Source organism: Paramormyrops kingsleyae, chromosome 2 (assembly GCF_048594095.1).
Source record: "Paramormyrops kingsleyae isolate MSU_618 chromosome 2, PKINGS_0.4, whole genome shotgun sequence".
In the NCBI taxonomy this organism is placed as follows: Eukaryota; Metazoa; Chordata; class Actinopteri; order Osteoglossiformes; family Mormyridae; genus Paramormyrops; species Paramormyrops kingsleyae.
The window spans coordinates 16492934-16507022 of record NC_132798.1 but is presented as its reverse complement, the minus strand read 5'-3'; the positions used below and the strand labels follow the sequence as shown (position 1 = coordinate 16507022).

Below are 14089 nucleotides of genomic sequence, written 5' to 3'. Positions count from 1 at the left end.
ATCAATAAAGTATGATCATCAGTTAACCAGTTACCTTCAGCTTATGCAAGAAAAAGTAATGTTATGTAATCCAGTGTAACAGATTATGTGAGATTGTGTTCATGGTAAAGCGGAATTTATATGCATGGTTTAGTGTTTCATGTTCACTCCTTGGGTAATAAATCCATTTTCATTAATGATGTAATACAAGAACCCTGATACGATACCTGTGGTGGAATCCTCAGGGCATGGAGCAGGTCCATTGCCAAGAAGAACAACGATAGAGGAATCTGAAGCTATAAATGAACATTTGAAGCGCAAATGTTTGATGCCACATCCAGCTTCCTCACATATGTCCTGCTAGCATATAGACCACCGGGACTATGTGCATCATTCACCTACATTCTGGTGTAGTAAAAGCTAGTAATAGTCATCTGTCTCTCCTTGACTCCACCAGCTTGAACTGGTCTGTCATCACTCATCATCTCTATGGGCTGACTGGGTGTGATTTTCAATAAAGTCCAGTCTTTTAGAAGTCATATTAATTTTCTGTCCAGGATGAGCTACTGAGGGCTTAAAAACATTGCTAAACGGAAGCATTTTCTAACCTTTCTAGCTACAAAAAAAATTAACGTATGTGTTTATGAATAGCAGGTTACATCATTTTAAAGGTGCCATAGAATGTGGTTTTTTCTGTATTTTAAATTGTTCTCTGGTGTTTACATTGAAGGTACCGTCAGTCCTGCTGCACCACGTGATATTACACCTTGAATTTGAATCTGACACGATTGCAATATTAGTACCCACGTCCAATACATCACGAAATTTGCATTTGTATTTGCGTGACATTCAGTTGGAGAGAAAAGCTATAACAGGACAAGAAACACTACTTGCATGAAAAAATGCCTATCCAAAAGAAGGGTATTGGTGTCCGATTCATGAACAAACGGTTCTGTTCAGTTAATCGGTTGAACCAATTTTCAGATCCAAAAAAGAACTTTTCGCATATCCCCGCATTGCACAGGTCAGTCTAAATATTCTAAAAAAAATACTAATTACCATATAAAAACACACGACAACGTTTTTAAACTCACTTAATTTCCTTTTCGTCAACTGTCTGTTGCCATGTTGACTTCAGTGCCCCTCCATATACCATAATCTGTTGTATTTGTGCTTTTATTTAAAATGCATATTGTTACAGTTTTGGCTGCTGTCATCACTGCTTCTATTATTTATTGGTGTTATTATTATTGCTATTATTATTATTGGTGTTAGTTACTGTTTTGGAGTCCGATTCCCCAAACCCTTTTCCCATTGGATATGTGTATTTTAGTACACAATTGAAGTGAATCTGAGGTTTTTTAGGAACACATTAGTTGAGTTGGAGCAGGACTGACTGTATTTGTCTGAATGCATCAATCCAGGTCATGGCTTGTCAGGACTTGCCCAATCTCCTGCCAAGTTCTCACCAGTAGCTCCACACATGCTCTTGTGTTCAGAAGACTAAGGCAGACTGACAGCGCTGCCCCGATCCTTCCTTCTGGCTGGGGCAAATGGTCTGGTTCTTCACAAAGAACCTCAAGCTACCTATCCGTTGTACTGTCACTCCCCACAGGACGGGCTCCCCTGATTGCCCCGATTGTCACCTGCACCTGTTCCTACTCATTATATCCCAACCTACCCTCACCCTCAGTGTAAAGTATTGCTCCTTCTATACACTTACTGAGTAATTTACTCTTGTCTTACATCTCTCTAGTTCCCCATTTGCCTTTGCTTCTCCTACCCTCAATCATCCCCGCTACCCTTGTAATTACCCTGTGTGTTTCTCTCCCGGTGTGCCTGTGTAGGACTGATCTTCCCAGATATTGACCCCTCAGAAACCATGACTCCGAGAACAATCTCTACTTGCCAACTTCATTTCTGGTGCCTGATTTCCCTAATAAAAACCGATTTCCCCGATCTATGGTTCTCTGTGCTTTTGTCCCTACAAGGCGTGACAGCTTCTGCATTCAATATTTTTGACTAGTATCGAATAGTTATTTGTTTAATTAACCAAATGTAGGCTACAGGCAGTATAGAAGCCTCTTGCCAATGTCAGTATCACGGACTTTGTAATGTTGTTTACTACTTTCCTGCTAACCCAAACTAGTAGGTTAGCCTACCAGTTATAAATAACCTTACATGAATGGCTGTCAGTATATATTTTTTTTTCCCACCAGCTACACTTGTGGAAACTGTGCACACATGCCCCTCGGGGGAGTAGTTCTGTAACAAGCTAGGATTTTTGAATCAGCCCATTATACCACCTTCTTTTACATATGCTGAATTTAAATTTGAAAGAGGGAACAACAGTGTTTGAGATTTACAGTGTATCTGTACTGGACTCTCCTTAGTCAGCTATGCTGAGGCAAAGTCAGATTTTCATTCTGTGGCACCTTTAATTGTTGGCTCTCAAGGACCATGGATTGCACTTCTTCCCTGCAGCAGATTGAAAACAAATGCAAATTGTAACTTGAAGGATTTAATATGCCCATATTGCAACCATTCTAATAGCTCTCCCTGGCTGAAATAAAGGACAGACTGCAATTCTTCTGCTTAGCCAGCACTAAAGGGCAAAGCATCTGCTGAACCGGCCAGCATGTAGAATCCAGAGCCTCCTCTGAGATCACTGACTGCAGGCCTCCTTGCAGTTCCTCACATAAATTAAAAGGCTGTTGGCAGTGGAGCTGGCTCATGGGAGTTTCACGTACACAAAAATGTTCTGAGGGCAGAATGAAAAAATGATTGGTTCAGAGAGATAACCAATCAGATTGCAAATGAGGTGGGTCCAAGCAACTAGAGGAGGCAGGAACAACACATCTGATTGGTTGGTCCACGTAGCAGGATTCTCTATACCCAGGCCAGGGTTCATGCTGAAGATGCAGATGGACATAATCATAATCAGAATCTTTATTACTACACAGCCAAGGCTGGTGGCAGTCTGCGTTAGGAGAGCTTGCTACAGTTGGATAACAGATCACAGGCAGAGCTACTGGTTAGTAGTGGACTGAAGACTGTTATGCAGACTGTTAGGCCAAAAGAGACCTGATCTATAGAATGTATGCCAGTCCAAAGCATATACATGCACACATGAAGTATTTCACTATGGGCAATTTAGAGCAACCTGCATGAAGGCAGAGCAAACCCGACACATGAAACTTCGAACCCCTAAATTTAGCGGGGTGAGGTCATCATGCTTCCCATTCTGCCACAACTGAACAGTTTCCATAACATAAGGCACAAAGCAGGGGACACCCAGGATGGGATGTCAGCTCATCAAACACACAATTACACTCTAAGGGCAAATTAGAAAAAAAAATTCACATAAGATGTGTGTCGGTCACATGAAAGGACATTTTCCCTGTACTTCCATATGGTAATATGTCATTATGAGCATTTCACCCAGATCTCGGGCTAAGTGCAGGATCTCTGTCCCATTGCAACCCTTCCTGATTGTGAATCTCTGAATGTGCAGTCTGTTTTCCCAGGAAGAGAACACGTCACAGACCTGCTGTCTGCCACCTGTGGAGCTCCCCGTGCAGAACCTCCTGATTTTTCCAAGTGGTGGGTAAGTGACAGTATCTGATGCTGCACAAGACCTTCCATCTGTTAAGACAGTGGCCCCTTAAAAGATCGTGTATCTCCTGCCTGTAGGTTAATTACCGACATTCCCAAATATATATGTATAGCGACCCCTGCATACGTGATCTCATGGTTATCCCAGAGGAATCGTGAAAGTTAAATAATGTCACCAGGTATCTTAATGTGTCTCCTAACTATCAGAGGTCTTTTCTTTCTTTGTTTAACAACCCCCCCTTTTCACATTCCTCTGTCAGCCCTTATCTGATCTTTGTGGTCCGTTAGCACTTCTTTGTCCTCTACTATTCTGTGTAAAAGACTGAATCAATGTGTATGTTATCAATCCTGGAGAGCAGATCATTGGAATAAGTCACACCAACCAAAATATGTCGTTTCCAGATGTGTAAATGAAGAAGTGCGGTTTCAATGTGAATTTGCAATGTAGTGTCTGTAGAACTTACCCAAAGTAGCAACGCCTATTGATGTGCAACACAAAACACCTATACTGTATACTGATGTGATTCATTAACACACATAATGTAAGAAATTGCTAATTAATTAATACAGATGGTATGGTGTGACCCTCCAGGCTGGTTTGGCATGTTTGGTGTCAAACTGATGGAAAATCACTCCTGAATTCGAATCTGGTCAGTGTTTTCTCATAAAATTGTATGTATCAAAAGTTACACCCGTTTAATGAAAATCATCAGTAAAGTGGCATCAGTCTAGCCGTAAATAGCCTCCGTTCATTGAGTGCTCACAATAGTCACTGCCTTTGAGCGAACTGGCTCCTAAACTCTGAAACCTCAACCTTGCCTGAAATATCGCGATACTCTCTCTCAACGGCCGTGAGAAGAGCTTCGCTGCCAATCGTTTACATTACCTGGTGATGCAGCTCGCTGGACGAGCCTTCTAACCCAGGTTACTAAGCGATAATGGTAATTAGTGAATCCCATTTAAGTCTGACACGGAGATTCTACAGTTGAGTTTGGAGGAACCAACCATTATTAATTAATAATTGTCATTAAATAATAATAAATTAAAATTTACTAAATTTCCATACACATTGGTGGAGACATCAAAATTTACTTGAGCTAATTTTTCATGCACCTTACTTAGGAATTTTTGGTTCCATTCCTGTTGTCGTCTAGCTTTCTTTCTGTCTTTCTTTTATTTGTCTTTTCTTTTTCCTATTCTTGAATTACTCAGTGTAAATCATCCAGGAATTTATCACAACACCCCCATGTAAAGCACCTTGGGCTGACTCTTGTGAAAGGCGCTATACTGTATATAAATAAATTGAATTGAACTGAAATAGAGAGTGTGGAGTGCATTTAGTTAAATATCACACCAACATAATTTAGCTCCTTTACTTGTGTTGATGAAAAAGACATAAAATGTTAGGGGCGTTACAGATGTTAGCAGAGTTAACGTCCAAGAAAGTCAGTTATGATGATTTATGGTTAGTCAGTTATGATCAAATGGGCTCAATGAGGTCGTCTTGAGGTGCAGGAGACAGACATGGCTGGTGTGAGGTTGATTCATGCTGAGCAAGGCAATAGTGACAGCTGAAGAAATATCCAAGCAGATCCCCCTCATACCTAAAACTTTGAAAGAGACTAATATTACCATTGCATATACAGATAAAAATACTACACATAACCATAATGCATATATATCAAGTTAACACTGACCATAGGACACGAAGCTGATAAAACTAGCCACTGTGAACTTTCTGTCATGTGTGGGCGAAATGGAGAACAGGGGAGCAGGGATGAGGGCCAACAAAAAGGGATTTTATTAACTAAACCAGAACAGGCAAACAAAAGGGGGTTTTATTAACTAAACTAGAACAGGCAAACAAAACAGATGACAGGGGATCAAGAGGGGAGGCTAGCAGACAGATAACAGGACTACACAACTCCAGTGATGCAACTGAGGATCAGAAGCCTAAGAAGCACTTAAATACTGGGTTATCAAGGGGACTCAACGAAAGGCAGCATGTATGGATCAAAAGAGGGTAGGAATGAGAAGTAAGGCTTAATGAGGGACAGGTATGGCTTGTTGAAGTCACACCAGGGAGGAGACAGGAGACGGAGGCAGAGCAGGACATGACACATTTGTCAACTTACCCTTCATTCCTCCACAAATATCTTTATGTGTAATATCAGTTTCGTGCCCTGAGAGTAAATCAGAATATCGTGAGGAATGTTGTGTTTTACCATTGTTTTCCATGAACGCTATCCCTGCAGCACTTAAATGAGACTCCTCTCCCCAATAAAACACCCGGAATTGATTAATAGTGCAGCATAAATCCCACCCAAGCTGGGCCCTTTTCCACAGGCAGGAGGAGGTGCTCACCTCTGTAGTGAGGCAGGTGTCTTTGTCAGCCTCCTCGCAGCACTTACTAAGCATTTGGTCGAACTTATCGAAGATGGTCATCGCCAGGTTTGGCGGCAATTTCATGCTGAGGCGGACAATGTCGTATAGCAGCCTGATGACAAAAATGAACATAAAACAGTGATAAAAGTCCAGTGACATCTGGAGACTCTGGGTGGTGAACAGACCCGTGGGAGAAAAGATCAGGATGATTTAACACGCATCCATAGAAGCATTTCAATGGTGACCAAGCAGAATGCAGAACAAGCACTTTGCTCTCAGCAAACCAACCAAAGGCATGAGAAATAGACCCTGCCTTCCAGGGTCTCCTCTAAGATATACAGTACCAGTCATAAGTTAGAACAGCGAAAATGGCAAGAAATGGAGCACCGTCTTGAAGTGATTCGTGCAACTAATGGTGCCCATATACTGTAGAGGTGCATTAAATGAGGCAAGAAAAAAATAAATATATTCATCTCATTTTGTAATAATTTCCACATATCTGTCTTTTCATTTGCCTTTGTAATACATTTTTTGAAATTGTAAACAGACTTTATGGACAACCTGTATATTATATTATAGGTTTTAAGTCTTTATTCTAAAAAGTAGATAATAGTACAAATAAATTGTAATATTCTATGGGCTGGTGCGTTCAAACTTTTGATTAATACTGAATACAATGAACTTACTTTACACTCTTCATAAAATAAGTTAGATGTTAGGAGAGTGACTTGCCTGCCATCCTTAAGTTATACTGCACCCCATGCATTTGTAATATTGCTGTAATTTGGAGGGACAGAGCTGTAACACATATGGACTCCCTTCTTATTGTATATGGAGGGGGGGGCGTTAAAATCCAAATACTGAGAAGGGAACAGAACACAAACTACTTTCGTCATTCATTCATTCATTCCATAAATTGCCCCCTGGCCCCCTCTTACAGTACTGTCTTCTAACCAGATCCTTTCCTGGAATTAGACCCCCTTGCAAACCAGAAGCTTGATGTCCAGTTTGCTGGATCCATTGATTCACTGGTAAAGGAGGAACTGACCTCTTTTGAGATTGCAGCCGCTCATCGGCACGTTTGTCGCAGACACTAGCGTTGAAGCGAAAGTTCGCCTCTGTGAATGGCGGGGACTGGAAATTCTCGTCAGCTTCCAGGTCTCCAATGCAGAACCTCCATTCACTGTGGGACTCATTACAGCACTTGATAACCTGTGGATTCCGGTTCTCTGGGGGCATATCCTGGCACATGTTGTCAAGGAAGGCCGTCACCTGTCAAGAAAAGTGGTTTTGTGGAGCTAGTCAGCTACCATCAGAACCGGATCCACAGTAACATCCCCAAGTGGCATCATCAAAAAGGAGATTCTGAGGTCACCTGACCTTTGTCGTGGCACATGGTAGGATGCCAAACGCACGGTCTATACTACAGCAGTGTTTCATGATATCGTAGAGTACTTCAGATATGGCATCCATCTGTAGAAATGTGGCCTGAGGTAACATTCTGGACCAGGAGGCTGCAAGACACACCACCAGCTTATTATCAAATTCAAGCATGGAAAAAACAATGACAAAGTACACTAAGCAGCAAATAAAAACGTGTGTATACAGCAGCAAGCATATAGAGCACAGACAAACATACATTTAGTGCAAAAGACCAGGTGCAATGACGGTACACGTATTGCAAATGGAACTGGATCATTTCTTTGTAAAGTCTTCCACAGTATTAGTTAGTGGGCAAAAAGAACATAATCATGTCGTTGGTTAAGGCTATCATTGTATTAGTTAGTGGGCAACCAAATCAGAATCATGTCTTGGGTTAAGGCTATCATTGTATTAGTTAGTGGGCAACCAAATCAGAATCATATCTTGGGTTAAGGCTATCATAATATTAGGTAGTACGCAAACAGAACAGAATAATGTCTTGGATAAGGGATACCATGGTATTTGTTAGTGGACAAAATGGAACAGAGTAATATCTTTTGTAAATCATCTGAATATCTACATTAAACTAGATCATCTACCTTTTCTCAAAGATGTTGGCTTTTCCACCTGATTTCTCGTGACACATTCCAAGGTAGAGGCTCCATTCACTATCACTCTCCTTCTTGAAGCCATGAAGACCCTTTTGTTCAGAAAACACAGCCTGTGAATGTCTTACAGAAAAGGTCTTTGTTTCTTTACTGGACTCCCCAGCAGCATCAAACTCAGGCCCTACAAGCAAAGTATTTTCCCACAATCGAGCCATAGAGTTATCGTCCCAAAGACTAAAGCTCCTGGCAGAATTAAGCAGCTGCTCCGCCACAGCATAACATGCAGCATGTGCCCTGTTTGTGTGCAAAGACAGCAGGAGTGGACTTACACCGGGACTGAAGATGTAGCAGTCCTCCAAGTTTTCATGGCTGCAGCACTGGAACAAAGATTCTTTAATCTTTGTCACGTAGCGCAGAATGGCCTCAACAGAGGTCTCTGGGTGACGTCTGCTGATCTCAAAAATAATTCTGCAATAAGAGCGACAGATGCAGCAAATCTGAACTGACTACTGGTGCGTGTGTTAATCTGTATGTGTAAAAAGCTTCTGGTAGAGGAACACCCACAGGGAGACTATAGCATAGAGCTACACTAGATAGGAAACCTAGCTTATCATCAATAAGCTAAATTCCCTATGTGGTTACCCTAACTTGTTGCCTTGTTGTCTGGCCCTTATCCCATAGCAAGGTTGCTACATTATTACGGCAGACTTTTGCATTTGTGTATAGTGCATTGTTTGTGCCATGCAAGTATGCATCAGGGTGCCTTGCTTTCTCATGGTTTTCTCAGGATGCTTCTCAAAACTTTGGCATGTCTCCTGCAGGTGAGCCTTGACATCGTAGTACTTAGACAGGCCCTCCGGCTTCTCCCCAGCTGACGTCTCTCTCATGCACGAGCCCCGGTCCTTGGTGCTCTGCTCGCAGCACTCAGACTGGGGTCCATTTTGCGACACTACATCTTGGTGGGAACAAATGTCACCCCCAAGCTCCTTCTACTCAGAGTGACACATAAAGTACTGTAAATATTTTAGTTCATTCACAAGAAAACACTCCCTACAATTTACCAGGAAAGCGAGAATGGTGTTTTGTTACTCTTTAAATGCTAAAATCATAACATTTGTTCTAGATTTGGCAATTCATGTTGTTGGAACTTGCATAGTGTTTGGAGCCACCTGGTGGACATTGTCTAGATATGATTTTCGGGGTTTTAGCTTGTCTATGATACAAGCGATAAGGCTCTCTTCCGGAAGTTATTTATGAGGGAAAAACTTGTTGCCTTTTCAATATTTTGCATTTTACGTTCTTACACTCTTAGAAAGCATGACATTGTAAGTAACATTTAATTTAACAATTTTGTTAGGAAATTTTGCATTATTTGATACATTATATGGACAAAAGTTTTGGGACACCTGTAGTAATTACAGGAATGGGTCACATAGGCCACACCCACTGCTGACATACAGGTGTATAATTAAGCACACAGCCATGCAGCCTCCAGCATCAATGGCAGCAGATTGGGGGTCATACAGAAGAGGTTAGTCAGCCCAGCACCGTCACTGGACACCACTGGACACCTTTGGGCACCATTGGACACCATTGGACACCTTTGGGCACCATTGGACACCATTGGACACCTTTCCAACAAGCTGGTTCTCCTCATTTCTGTCCTGCTAGAGCTGCCCTGGTCAACCACAAGTGAAGTGATTATGAAGTGGAAAATTCTGAGAGCAAGTCCAGCTGCAAACTGACAGCCACACAAGGTCACAGAAAGGGACCTGATCACCCAGCATCAATACCAAACCTGAACGGCAGCAAATCCCACCAGCAATGTTCCAGCATCTAATGGAAAGCCTTCCCAGAGGAGTACAGGCTGTTATAGCAACTAAGGGTCAGTCAGCTTCTTATTAATGTCCTTTGATTTGAGTGGATGTTGGACAGGCTGGTGTCCCAATACTTAAGTCCATATACTTAAGTCCATGTAGTGTACATAATTTCAGATGTCTTAATTGCAACAGTTCATCAATCTAACAATGTCATCCATCTGCAGTCATGCTGCAATTTTTTTGTGTTTTTTTTCTGAGCTTTTCTGTTGCAGACATCAAATTAACTCTGTACCCTTGTGTATGTTTGGTTTCAACTGTAGGGGACCCTCACCCTCTGCCTCAAGCAGCTAATCATATCCCCTTCACAGCAGACAGCCGTTATGGCCACAGTATTATCAGTCATGTTTTCCATCAGCTCGTAGGAGGCTTGTGGAATCTTCTGGCTGTACTGGGCCATTTTCCTGACAGAATGACAGACAAATAAAGAGGGCTGGAAAATGAATTGGTCCACTGTAAGCTAAAGTAAAACAGGGTTACTATGTCTAATGGAAAAACTCTCATCTGTGAATGAAGACAGAAGTGACATTACCTGTCCTTGATGGTACTATCCCCATATTTCTGCTGTACAATGCAGTTGGACCTCAGCTCAAACAGGCGTCTCTGAGCAGACAATCTCAAGTCTTTTTTCTGTGGTGAAGAGCATGAGGCATGTTATCTGCTTTTAACTGCATCTTTTATGCTTGATAGCACTTTGGTACTTAGTGTCAAACACAAAGACGTGTTTTTTTTAGATAGCGTTTAGGTTTATAACTGGGGTTGCATAACTGAATTCATTAACTTGAACAGAAAAACAGGAGAAGGCATCAGCTGCTTGGTCATTTTGTTCTGGAGTGTTCGGACTGGACTGTTAGATAGGAGCCTGCACACCTTGGATTCCAGAAGATTACCTACCATGTATGCAAAGCAGTACTGAGAGTATTCTCTGCCACAGCAAATCTTCATAAGCTTCTGATATTTTTCTGCCATCATAATGATGATCTGGGGCTGGGTCATTACAAATTGCTTGGCTAAATGGAAGATGAATCTGAAACAGTCAAAAGTGTTCAGTGAGTATCAACGTCTGCTCTGGTCTTGAGATGAATTTTCAGTGGAGTCCAATTTGAGACCAGCGTTCTGAGCACAAGAAATGATGTGAGACTGCGTCCTCAGAGCCCATGGAAGGTTTGCACTCACTTGCCAATAAAGATACTTTCATTCTTCTTGAAGTTCTCACACTGATCTTGATCTGACATCTCTATCTTCGGCAATGGATCACTGGGGATCTTGGACTTGTGTTGGACAAAGCAGCGGGTTCTGTTGGGCCTGGACATCTCACAGCAATGCTTTAGTGCATTCTTCTCCACCAGGGTGTGCGATACGCACACCTCACTCTGGAACATGTCTGTCTACATGCAGAGTATCCCAAAATATACAGGCCAAAAAATGTATTAGATATCAGCTGGTCCACCTTGATTGTACCCCGTAAGGACCAAGGTACCAGATGAAGTATTTGTCTGAATGCATCAGTCCAGGTCATGAATTTTGAATACCTGCCCTGTCTTCCCGTCATGTTCCCATTTCGCCAGCAGAGGTCGGTGGTCATCCCATAATCACCTCATTGTTTTTAGCCTAATGTGCTTAACCATCCACACCTGTCTTTAGTTTGGTCCTTGTTTACTATGTCTGCCCTCGCCCGATTTCCCAGCTCGGCCATTAGAGTGGTTGTAGAAGTTTGCTGTGTTAGTGTTTGAGTTCAGTGTTTTTATTCATCCTAATGTGTTTTTGTATATAATAAAAAGTCCCCTTCAGTGTCTCCCACACTGCACATCGATCGTCCCTCGTTCAAACATATCGATATTACCAGAGGTGGAAAGTTCAGGTCCAGAAAGTACAAATTCAGACCACCGTCCAGATGAGAACTATGTGACTGTGACTCTTTCAACTCAACTTTTTGGTTGAAACAAATCCTTCGTTTGGATTTGTACTCTCTGGATCTGAACTTTCCACCTCTGGATATTACTACTACAGAAATTTCTACAAAGTCAAGCAAATACACTCATAACAAGTGCAAGTAGCAAGTGCACCACTAGATTCAAACATCCTCTCCACAAAGCTCCCGTATGTGGTGCTGTGTACTTCCAAGCTGAAAGGGCAATTTTTCCATTTAATTATTAATCTGACTTCTTTAATCCTACTTTCCAAACACTTCGGATTTTAACCATCCATCCCATTGTGAGGTGCTGAGTACAACTCCCTACTCTGCTCATGCACTACTATGACACACCTGCTGTCGTCCTCACCTCATCATTGTTGCAGTTGGCAGTTGGCGACGGTGACCGTGGCCTGTTCCACCATGGAACCCAGCTCCTCAAAAGTGCTGTTTGGCAAGTTTTGGGACACTCCCACAAAAGCCCTGAAAAGGGCAGATGAAAACATTGGTGTAGAGCAGGGTTCTTCAAATCTGGACTTTGATTCCAAATCCAGGCCTTGTTTTCAGTTCTCCCAGGTAGTTAGTTTAATAATCACTGATGCTGATTGGTCAGAGGCTTCACACCTGGCTCACAGGTAAAGGAAGGCTGGAAAACCAGCAGTGCTCGGACCTTGAGGACCGTGATTTGAATAATATGAAATATATAATAAAAATATATAATAAAAGTTTCCCATTTAATGTGAAATCCACTGCATCGCCTTAACTGAAGTTTGCTCTGTGCTGCTCAGGATACCAAGAGCAAAGTAACAGAAAACAGAAATTAATACAAATTATCACCAGGTCTCACTCAGAAACGCTTGGCCGGAGTGCACATACAGCTCTGGAAAAAAATTAAGAAACCACAGCAACATTTTTAGTTTCACTTATTTTCTCAGTTTCTAGGAATGCATCAGTGTAAAATATACATTTTTTACAAACTCCAGCCTGGCTTTTCCCTGCTTCTCTTTGATGAAGGGCTTCTTCCTTGCGTTACGGGTCTTTGAGAGCTCCTAGGAACCTTAATGTTTCCCGTTCTTTTTGAAGGTCACTTGAGATCATCCTCTAATTCATGGGGCACTGTTGGAGAAGTTAGCAGTCATTTCTAGCATTAGACAGTTTCTTCTGCGCTCTACCAGGCTGGATTTTGGCCGTTCCCCGTGTCTCCTGCTTCACTTTGTTCTTGTACTACCATCTTAGAAACCTTGAGCCTGGAAGCAGCCTGATGCTCAGTGTAACCTTCTGCCAGCAGAACCACGATTAAACCAGGATTTAAAAATGCAGATTAAAAAAAATATATAAAGTAATCTCTTAATTTTTTCCAGACCTGTATATAAGACTTAAGTCTTCATTCACAATCAGCAATGTAAAATCAGAATGACTTATAAATTTTGGAAATCTGCAAATCACTATAAAAGTTACAGATACGGTTATCTGTGAGACAGAAAATAAATGGATGTTACTACAACAATGATTCACACACGGAGATGTGCACCTAAGTCAGGAACCACTAGGTGGTGTGGTGGCCGAGGAACTAAACCGTAACATGACGGCCTGGTGCTCTAGTGTTACTCAAGATACACAAAGACATACGTGCACGAATAGGTTCACTCAAGGCCTCCACCGAAGAGAGGATGGCCAGCATGTAGGACAGCAAGCTGCTTCATGGTGGATGGACAGGCAGTCCAGTTTAAAAGTGGATCCCAAAGCAGATGGGGTCCTCCAGGGAAACTGAGTCTTTTATAAGAGCTTCTGAGTCATCAATCATTGATGTGCCCTGACACTTGATACCATGTCCCCTCTAGAATTTTCTCTTATTTGTTCAAATGCAGCTGCCGTCTGATACCGACTGATGTTTCATAAGCTGTTTATCACCATGTTTAGATTGGCTTCTCTCTTGGTCACTCTAGTTCAAATATTTCTTTTGTTAGATGTGCAAACATTGAAGCCACTCATTTTCTGGTCACTTATAAACTTGTGCTTTTTCTGCAGTGGCATTTTTAAGTACACTGTGCTGGTGTGGCATTTTGATGTAGTCCTGCTCTTTCGTCTTTCTGTTTACCAGCAGCTGCTGGGCTGAGAAGCTATAGTTCTGTCATTTCTATAATGATATAATTTATGATCTGACCCAGAACAGCATCAAGTCCTGACACACACTACATGGATAAATGTGTTGGGACGTACCTCTTAGTCACTGAATTCAGGTGTTTCATTCAGACCCATTGCCACAGGTGTATAAAATCAAGCACTTAATA

At 41.9% G+C, this 14089-nt stretch overlaps 1 protein-coding gene across 1 annotated transcript; it reads right to left on the bottom strand.

Moving 5' to 3' along the window:
• Window positions 1-5038: 5038 nt before the first annotated feature.
• Window positions 5039-13531, bottom strand: gc (GC vitamin D binding protein). Its single transcript, XM_072709221.1, has 15 exons — window positions 13428-13531; window positions 12169-12281; window positions 11063-11274; window positions 10781-10913; window positions 10419-10516; window positions 10161-10290; window positions 8778-8998; window positions 8384-8477; window positions 8339-8352; window positions 8001-8101; window positions 7360-7493; window positions 7028-7251; window positions 5959-6091; window positions 5730-5777; window positions 5039-5204 (listed from the first exon to the last, which is right to left on the bottom strand). Exons 1-14 carry the CDS (start codon window positions 13477-13479, stop codon window positions 5733-5735), a joined length of 1704 nt encoding a protein of 567 aa, XP_072565322.1. The 5' UTR covers window positions 13480-13531; the 3' UTR covers window positions 5039-5204; window positions 5730-5732.
• Between the last annotated feature and the right edge of the window lie 558 nt (window positions 13532-14089).

Bases quoted from the DNA above. Each gene is read 5' to 3' on its own strand.
- gc (XM_072709221.1), bottom strand. From the start codon at position 13,479: ATGCTGGCCATCCTCTCTTCGGTGGAGGCCTTGAGTGAACCTATTCGT. The intron at 10,517-10,780 runs GTAGGTAATCTT...TCTTCACCACAG, and splicing joins AGTACTGCTTTGCATACATG to AAAAAAGACTTGAGATTGTC. The intron at 6,092-7,027 runs GTCAGTTCCTCC...TTTTGTCATCAG, and splicing joins CGGCTGCAATCTCAAAAGAG to GCTGCTATACGACATTGTCC.